This window comes from Anolis carolinensis, chromosome 2, assembly GCF_035594765.1.
Source record: "Anolis carolinensis isolate JA03-04 chromosome 2, rAnoCar3.1.pri, whole genome shotgun sequence".
NCBI lineage: Eukaryota > Metazoa > Chordata > Lepidosauria > Squamata > Dactyloidae > Anolis > Anolis carolinensis.
The window spans coordinates 94,099,366-94,109,607 of NC_085842.1; the positions used below are offsets into that span (position 1 = coordinate 94,099,366).

The 10,242-nt window shown below is 40.0% G+C and overlaps 1 protein-coding gene across 5 annotated transcripts in view; it reads left to right on the plus strand.

Moving 5' to 3' along the window:
* The window catches only part of faxdc2 (fatty acid hydroxylase domain containing 2), a 40,465-nt gene that overhangs the window by 27,397 nt on the left and 2,826 nt on the right, over positions 1–10,242 (plus strand). For all 5 annotated transcript variants that reach the window (XM_062970253.1, XM_062970252.1, XM_062970251.1 and 2 more), the window contains 6 exons: positions 807–898; positions 1,003–1,106; positions 5,354–5,475; positions 7,072–7,277; positions 7,517–7,622; positions 9,425–9,591. In XM_062970253.1, coding sequence (XP_062826323.1) covers positions 807–898; positions 1,003–1,106; positions 5,354–5,475; positions 7,072–7,277; positions 7,517–7,622; positions 9,425–9,591 — 797 coding nt within the window. The remainder of the gene's footprint in view (positions 1–806; positions 899–1,002; positions 1,107–5,353; positions 5,476–7,071; positions 7,278–7,516; positions 7,623–9,424; positions 9,592–10,242) is intronic.

The window sequence follows — 10,242 nt, forward strand, 5'->3', positions numbered from 1 at the left end:
TTAGTGCTGTGGTTGAATGCTGTACTAGAACCCTTTTCAACTAATAATTGTGCATATAATTAAAATGTAGAACCAGCTCCTAGTCTGATATAAAGTACATGCTGTAACCTTTAAACTCTGACAGATTCAAAGATCAAGGGAGAATATATTGACAGCATAAAATAATATCCTGACAATTGAACTCAAGTGACATAATATTCAAGGATGCACTTTGACCTCTGATTTCTTAGCTAAGGTTCTAAAATTATTTCTGTGTTACAGCTCTATTTGTTATACAGGTAACTTTTGTTTTTATTTTAACAGTGTAGCTTCCAAAATGTAGGACTGCAGTACTATCAGGGATCTTCCTAGTTTGTAGTATGGAGGTCATCATCTTCAAACTACCTCTTAGAACAATTTGGTGTATATATTAAATAGCATGGGGAACAAATAAATACCTGAAGAACTGCACTAATGTCATCCAAAACCCACCTGCTCCAGAACCTTGCTTAAAATGTTTTAATATTTTCCTTAATGGTTGGATCCAAGGAGGGCTTTTTTAGAAATTGAATCCCTTGAACCTAAAAATCTGAAGTTACCATAATACACAAGAAATATGTATATAGAGCACCTATATGTTTTCAGGCACTTTTTTGAGGAAAATAGCAAAAAACCTTTTCAGTAAAGAAGAAGTATGCTGTAACAACAGTTTTAAGGAGTTATAAAGCTATTTTCATTCTTTTCCCCTATATTTTGTATGTATACCATTTTCAGAAATTTGTTTGCATTGACTGTTGAGCTGTTTTTGTGGGCTTTTTTGTTCTCAGCCTTGGAAATTTTGGGACTCGATGAAGATAACAGCTTTTATACTGGGCTCTGGCCTGCTCATGTTTGTTGCTTTCAGGAATTCACTCATGTGGTAAGCCAAACAGGTTAATTGACATCATAGTGATCTAGATAAATAATTATTCTTTGTAGGAAAAGGCTTCCCATCCCTGCTCAAAGACTCACTTTGTTTTCCAGGCATCTGCAGAAATTCTGGGGAGCCTCTGGCTTCTTCTGGCAGACTCAGTGGGAGACACTCTACCAACTCCTTGGTGGAAACGAGTGGGCAATTTTCATTTTAGGTGAGTTGTGTAGAACGAAAGTTAGTTCATGAAGAACGAAGTCCTACAGCAACACCTAAATCCTACTATCTTCCAGAGTAGATCCATTAAATGAGTGGTATTTACCTACACGTTGATTCATTATTCAATAATTGGTTGACGGAAAAGGTGGAATGTAAATATAACAATATAGGCTGAGCATTCCTAATCTGATAATCTGAAACCTTTTGCTGCCAGGCTCTGGCTTTCATGGGGGGTTACATTGCTCCTGCTGGTTCATTTGTAAGATGGAAACAGAAAGAAATCCCCAGAGATCTCTTGTACAGTACGTACTGGGTTTTTTTTTCAGATAAATATATCAGGCCCCCAATATCCGCAGTCTTTCAGATCTTTAGTCTCTTTCCAACCTCACATCTCATACACAACACAAATAGCACACAAACAAGGCTCACGGCTGGAGAGAGATGCAAGGATAAGTTAAATGGTGGATGGTGTAGATTCACTTTGACCACTATGCTGGATGTCCAGAATTTCACAGGTATTAAAAAAATTCTAAAATCCTCATCCCAAGTTATCTACCATATGAACCCCAATAGTTAGGGGCTTGCTTTTTATTAGCCCATTTGTTCCTAGATAAAGTTGGAGCTAACTTTCACATAGTGCGCATTACATCATGCATGCTGACCCTGTTCCCCCCACCAGGCCACCCCAGAAGACAAACATGGGATGTCAGGATATAAATCATGGCTTGCTGATTGATATTTGCATTTCATGATTGTTCCACCCCCTATTTGGGTCCACATCTTGGTTTTTTTAGGATTCTTTATAGTTGCAGCCTTACTTCATGGGTGTGACTATTATGCGAGTGGGCAACACCCGCCTGATTGCCTCTTCCCTCTGAGCTATGGAGGGTTCACTTGGTCAAGGCAACCCTCCATAGCTCGGAGGTAAAAGCAGTTGGGTAGGCGAGTTCACCCATCAGATTGCCTCTTCCCCCTGAGCATGCATGATGTGAAAGCTACCTCAATCTTATCTAGGAGTAAATAGGCTCAGAAAGGAGAGGTGTACCTATCGGCAAGAGCTGCCTAGTGGCAGCAGACATATCAATGCCTTTGCAGCTACAGGATTTCCCTCAACTGGCAGCCAAAGGAAGCCCCATAGCTGCAAAAAAAAAAAAAAGTTCCCAGCAGGAAGTGAGAGAGATCTACCCCTCAAAACTGCTGTCTCATCTCCATTCTTAACTATGAGTCATTTGTAAGTTTATAACTTGGGGACTGCCTGTATTTGCAAAGGATGATGGGATGAGCAGATTGGGAAACCTGTTTATTCCAACTACTGCAATACCATAGTTGATGGTGTTGTATCAGCAAAGTTTTTGCTTGTTAGCTGCCTTCAAGTTAACTTTGACTAGAGTCTCATTTTGCTTCCCTCTGTGCTAAGGATGCATAATAGCAGGTTTAAGAAGAGACTTCTAGGAATAGACCAAACTCTTATCTAGCTCTGCATCTTCTTTCTCCCAGCAACCATTCAGATAACAATGAAAAGCCTGTAGGCAAAATATGAGGGGACTAGTCTACCATTATTTCTTAAAGGCTGATATTTTGAAACATGTTGCCTCTATTCCTGGGAACTGAGAACCTTGGGTGGATAAAGTTTGTTTGAAACAGCACAACCAAGCTGTGTGTTACCTGAATTGCTCCAAGGCTTGCAGTAATTTGTTGCTTTGTTAATAGAGCTCTCTTGCATTAGGTCTGTGAATCCAGTTCCAGATAGTAGGCTGAACAAATACCAAGGCTCTGAGCTCAATCCAGATGAGCACCATCCCATCCAAAGGTGTTCCTGCCCAGGGCTTGTAACCATTTATATAATCTTCATGAATTTGACTAAGCTGTTCAAATTGGTGGCCACCACAACATCTCATAGAAGTGTATTGCATACATGCTTTTCTCTCAGTGAAACAAACCCAAATGTTACAACCTTGGCTCACGCAGAATTTCTCCAATCTCTTGATCAGTTTGGCTGCTGTTTCTGTAACATTTCAACTCTCCAACATTCTTTTCAGGATATGGTTACCAGTATGCACAATAGATTTACAGTATATAATACATTAATAATCCCTTTGCTAATTCCTGTTATGGAGTTTGTGTTGTGTCCTGGAATAAACAACAAAGCCACTGAACCAAATCACACCAAATTTGGCCACAAAAGACATAGTCATCTAAAATATGTCTTTAAATAAATAAAAATAACAAGAAAAATAAAGCCCTAATTAGAGGAAGAGGAAGAACTGTTTTTTCCCATTGCTGCCAGTTAGAAGGCTAAGCTCCGTCGACTTTGTCTCCTAGCAACCTACTCAGCCATTTAATGACGCCCAGGGCCTCTTCAAGCAGGCCTCTTCCACACTGCCTATAAAATACAGATTATCTGATTTGAACTGGATTATATGGCAGTGTAGACTCAAGGCCCTACCACACACCTATATAACCCTGAATGCCAAGGCAGGATAATCTGCTTTGAACTGGATTATTTTGAGTCCACACTGCCATATAATCCAGTTTAGTTGTTTAGAAGGGGCCTCATGTAATCCTGTTCTAAGCAGATAATATACGATTATAAATATAATATGTAATAATTACTGTGGTATAATAATACAGAACAATATAATCTCTAAAATCAGGACAGTAAATAAAGCACAACACTCAAAAGACAGGGAAATTCCAGACAGGAAACTATCAGGGCCAGCTAACACCTCCCAACAGGCAGGAAGCAGCCAGGCTTTCAAGCTGCAAGGCCATTAAATGCTAATCAATGTAACTAATTGCAGCATTCATATTTGCTGCACTGAGACTATTCATTCCTATTCGACTTGGCCAAACAAGAATTCCACAAGGTAGAAAACCCTCAGGTTTTGAAGCCATGAAGCTACTCCTTCCCATTCAACCTGCCCAAGGAAGGTTGCCTCTATATAGAAAGTGGCCAGGTTTTGAAGCAGCGAAGCTATTCAGTGCAATTCTAATTGGCCACAGCAACGCGTGGCAGGGCACAGCTAGTAGTTAATAAATAGCTTGTTAAAATGGCTGTTGTTCATTAACTTTATGCTCTCCTTTATCTCCTGGTAAAAGTCGTCATGGTTTTGTGATTTGAGTGTTGGACTATGACTCTGGAGACCAGGGTTTGATTCCCTGCTTGGCTATGGAAATCCATTGAATGACCTTGAGTGAGTCACATACAGTAGTCTCTCTCTTATCCAACATAAATGGGCGGGCAGAATGTTGGATAAGTGAAAATGTTGGATAATAAGGAGGGATTAAGGAAAAGCCTATTAAACATTAAATCACATTATGATTTTACAAATTAAGCACCAAAACATCATGTTTTACAACAAATCGACAGAAAAAGTAGTTCAATACATGGTAATGAAATGTAGTAATCACTGTATTTAGGAATTTAGCACTAAAATATCGCAATATATTGAAAACATCAACTACAAAAACATTGACTATTAACTGGCCAACTACTTTGGATAATACAGAACATTGGATAAGTGGAGGTTGGATAAGCGAGACTCTACTGTACTTTCATCCGCCTAGAATCACCATAACTCAGAAACAACTTGAAGGCTTAATACCTAAGACTGTGGTGGCGAACCTATGGCATGCATGCCAAAAGGGGCACGCAGTACCCTCCTGTCCCCACCCCCCACATGCTCGCTTGCCCGCCCCCTTGCTTGCTCGCCTGCCACTCGCTTCATCCGCTTGCCCTCTGTTGCTTGCTCACTCGCTCATATCCTCTTGCCACCCAACCCCTCCAAGTGCCAAACCCCCCTTCTTCTAGTTTGGCACTCCATCTGTAGAAGGTTCATCATCACTACCCTAAAGGCACCAGATGCTGTCTCATCTCAAAAACTACTATTACAACTAATACCAAAACTACTTCTTGACCAAGAAAACCCTATTAAATGCATGGGGTTACTATAAGTCGACAGGTAACTTCAAAACATATGCACACACTCAAGAGATGAAGTGGTTTGTAATAATTTAAAATACACTTACAGCTAAAATCTAATTTTACAAGAGTTCAAAAACAATCATGAATTCTATTTAAAAGTATATGGTCAGAAGTTTAAAATGCAGTTCAAATATAATTGAAAAGATACAAGATCAAAACGCAGCACACTACGTTCAAAGACTTTTCTGCTGTCATTGTGCATGGAATGATCCTCCTTACAACAGGTGCTCTCCTTATACCTGTTCTCTCCTTCCTCCTAGGCCCTGCCCTAACCCCTGCCTTTGTATTCTGGGGCTTCAATGGGATCTTACTGATAGCTGATATGACTGGAAAGCCCCGATTCATTACACAGTACCGAATTCAGTTGGGGAAGAATGATCCTGTAAGTATTTTAACACAGCTAGCTTGATTCTAGGATTGAATATGATCTTTTAAAAAATATAACCTTTTCATCACTATCTGAGAATAATTTTTACAGATGATGTGATGTATGGTCAATTTGTATGGTCGGTCTCCATTATCATTTTTATTCTACGCTTCTGCATAAGAGTGCAGGGAGGTATGTTCCACTTCTGTATATATAACAGCATTGTTATATAATATATAACATCATGTATTGTCATAAACATGCAGCTAATAATCCAGAAGGAAGAATTATGGTTTCATTTGAATATTAACTTTAAACATTCTTTAAATCAAGAGTCTGTATTTGCACAATTCATATTTGTCACAATATTACACAAATATTTCAACTTGTTCTCAATTTTAATATTCACCCTAGCCATCCATTGTGCTTGTTCTCTGGTGTTCATATTTTTAAGGGGGTGGGATTATTAATCTTGACCTGCCTATTCACCAAGGTGGGTGGCTTGAACAGAATAGGGATTTTGAGGGTGCCATTAATCAGCAATATTTTCAGCCCAAGCAGCCTGTTGCCAAAGCTACAGACTATTTGAGGTAGGTGATGGTCTAGGGGTTGGAGTTGTGTCTGTCTTTGTGGGCTTGTGTTTATATCCTGCCTTTTCTCCGGTTTGGGACTCAAGGTGACTTAGGTAAAGGTCAAGACATTAAGTCTAGTCGTGTCCAACTCTGGGGGTTGGTGCTCATTTCCATTTCTAAGCCGAAGAGCGTTGTCTGTAGATTCCTTCAAGGTCATGTGGCTGACATGACTGGCCAAGGTGACTTACAAAACATTTTTAAAAATTATAAATTCACAAAATACAATGCTAAAAAGAGATTAAACTATCAAAATTAATTAATAAATTGAAATTAACAGTTGAAAATAGTGGAGCCCCAGTGGTGCAGCAGGTTAAACTGCTGAGCTGCTCAACTTGTTGACCTAAAGGTTAGCAGTTCGAATTTAGGGGGTGGGGTGAGCTCCCGCTGTTAGCCCCAGCTTCTGCCAACTGAGTAGTTCGAAAACATGCAAATGTAAGGAGATAGGTACTGCTCTGGCAGGAAAGTAACAGCGCTCCATGCAGTCATGCTGGTCACATGACCTTGGAGGCGTCACTACGCCGGCTCTTCAACTTAGAAATTGAGATAAGCACCAACCCTGAATTGGACACGACTAGATTTAATGTTGGGAAAACCTTTACCTTTACCCTAACAGTTGAAAAATAAATTAAATCAATTTGAATACATTAACCTTACACAATGTAACAGCTCTACAAAGATTATAGAAAATCCAGTACATTTTACAATGCTTGTCAAAACAGCACTCTTTGTCAGAGAAGGCTGAAGACCCTGTAAAATTACAGATCCCAGGATTTCATAACATAGAGCCATGACAGTGGTGTCAAACTGCATTATTTCTATAATTTTGATGCACCCAAAGTAGCACATAAATATATATCCTACCAGTTAAGAAAAGGTTACCTTAAGTCTTGTAGGCAGCAGCCAAGTGCTGCATAAACCTTCTTTGAATTTGGGTTTTCAGTTCCACCTTTTGATATAGATTCACTTTGCTTCTTCCCAGGTTGATAGAGAAAAATTGCGCAAAGCCATCCTCACTGTGGCATTCAATATGATTTTCATCTCTTTGCCTATGGTGATTCTCCTGTTGCCCATCATGAAATGGAGGACTGAGCCGTGCCATTTGCAGCTGCCCACATTCCACTGGTTTCTTCTTGAAGTGGCCATTTTTACTCTAGTAGAAGAAATTTTATTCTATTACTCTCATCGGTAAGGCTTATGCCACCCAGGTAATAGATTCAGCTGTGTTCTGTTTTGGTCATGTAATACTGTTGACTGGTCACCTTAAAATTGGCCCATTTTTAAAAAGGACATTAGATGTAATTTTTAAAGCATTGTACAGTAGCACAAAGTACCATCTGTACTATTTCTCTTTCGCTAGTAGATTACCCTTCTGTTATCCTGACTACAAGAAAAGTTGACTTTTTCATTTGTTTCTTCCTCTGCAGACTTGTTCACCATCCTTTCTTGTATAAGCACATACATAAAAAACACCATGAATGGACTGCTCCCATTGGTATAATATCAGTCTATGCTCATCCAGTGGAACATGTGGTAAGTGGGGATCGGAAGGCTCAACTGTCATTTGAGAAGATGAAGCTAATTGAGACTGGGAGTTCCTCCTTTGTACCACCCCAAGAATTCTACACTAACATGCTCCATATCTCAAAAGTGCAGAAAAATAAGTCCGTAGAAAGGGAAAATTATACATTAAAGTTTTTCTTTAAAAGCTAGACTTATCACAGTTTCCACTGTAGACTAAATCAACCAGAAAAATCAGCTATAGCAGAGCACTTGATGAACCAACCTGGACACAGTATATTATTTGAGAACACAGAAATGCTCGACCACTCCAACAACTATCATGTCAGACTACACAGAGAAGCCACTGAAATCCACAAGCATGTGGACAATTTCAACAGAAAGGAGGAAACCATGAAAATGAACAAAATCTGGCTCCCAGTATTAAAAAACTCCAAAATGAGAACAGTAAATAAGGAGCAACACTCTGAAAACAGAAGAATTCCAGACATGAATCAATCAGGGGCAGCTAACAACTCTGAACAAAGGATTCCCCCAGGCAAGGAGGTAAAGCTGGGAAAGCCAGTTAATGCTAATCAAGGTGATTAATTACAACATTCACACTGGCCTCCAACTGACAAGAGTTCATTTCCCCACCCAGCATCTTCCACAGATACATAAACCTTCCTTGCTTAGTTTCTCTATATATCTCACAACCTGAGGATGCCTGCCATAGATGTGGGTGAAACGTCAGGAGAAAATACTTTTGGAACATGGCCATACTGCCCAGAAAACACACAACCCTGTGATCCCAGCCATAAAAGCCTTCGACAACACATATAAAGTGACATCCTATGAGGAAATGAAGAGGTAGGACAGAGGGATAAATGTTATCATTCTGCTCCAACTTGCTACCAAGAGAGAGAATGAGAACTTGAGGGCCAACATCTGAACAGCTTTTCTTTCCTTGGGAATTAGTCACTCTAAATAGTTCTCTTTAAAGACCAGAATAGGACATTTAGAAATTCACAACCCACAGAAACTACTAAGGTGTGTTGCTGATGTGTAGAACCTCCGTTTAAGACTGTTTGGGTCAAACTGAACCAGTGTCTCCTAGTGAAAGAAACTGTGATAATTCTGGACTAATTTTGTTCTCAAAGGAATACAGTTGGGCCTTCATATCCATTCTGCAAACATGGATTCAACCACCCACAGTTTAGAAGTATTTTTTCAAAATCCAAACTTTATTTTGCTGTTTTATATAAAGGACAACATTTTATTCTGCCACCGAATATAATGGGACTTGAGCATCAATGGATTTTGGTAATCGAGGGAGGGGATATGGTGTCCTGGAGCGAAACATCAGCAGTTACCAAAGGTCTCTTGTAACAAGTACATTCAGCAATTTGAAAATTCACAAAAATTGTCATGTCAATAAATTAGTTCTCTTGTCCTTAAGTCATACATTGCAATCTGTGATACGGGTTCTTGGCTGTTATTTTTGTGCACATAATACCAGTTTGGAGCCAATTCTGCACAATATGCATGTGCAGAGAACAATTTTTTGCTTTGTTCATGAAAAAATATAGGCAAAATTTGTATACAATCAATCCCAAATGGTGAAGTTTCTTACTAGTCCCATGACCTTGTTAAAAGTTTTCTGACACTTAAGGAACATATTTTTCAACCATTTTTCAAATGTTTTATCCAGTCTTCGGAAGAAAGACAAGTACTGAATTTTCTGTTCTCTTCCTGGAAGTCTGTGATTCAGACAAGAAGTGCTCCTCTGCTCACTGGTGGGTTGGGAAACTCTCAAGTTTCTTGTTGTATTCCAGGTTTCCAATATGCTGCCTGCAATTGCTGGGCCAGTCCTCCTTGGATCCCATGTTACTTCAACTACAGTTTGGCTCTGTCTTGCCCTTCTGGCTTCCTCAGTCTCACATTGTGGCTACCATTTGCCTTTCCTGCCTTCACCAGAATTCCACGATTTTCATCACCTCAAGTAATTCAATTTTACTGTTTCTATCCACTTACATGATTGGGAAGGGAAGGAGGAAGTGGGGTGGGATAGCGAGCACACCTCTAGCTACGGAATGAATTTCAACTAATTAGCGGACTTTTTATACATTGTCTTGTCTTACTTAAGGGTTGTACATTAAGGATCCCGTATCAGGAAAAGGAGGGATGTACACTTGAACTAGATACTCAATGGAAGTCTTCTGCGGAGTATTTGTTTGATCCGTTTCATTTGTGTATTCGTTTCATACTGTCCATTTGGATGCATGACATGAAAGACGCCATTTTCAGACGAAAAGGCGACATGAAAAAGAAAGCTGCACAAACACCGTGCTCTTCTTTCATTTTTGGGCCGTGTGGCATCCACTCCTGCAAACTTCTTCCTCATGTGTCAGAGGAGGAAGTGGGAGGTAATCCTTGGCCAATCAGAGGCCAAGGAAACAGTGACGTGGATTGGACAGGGAGAGCATATTGGGGGGGACTGCCCCTAAAGTGACAATTGCGGTTGCGTCTTTTGCTGCTGGGTGCTGGCTGGCTTGCTCTCTCTCCGCTTGGCTTGGCTTGCTAGTTGACTTGCCTTGCTGGTGAGGGCACTGGGCAAAGATTTGGGTTTTATTGTTTGCTGGGCTGCTTGGCA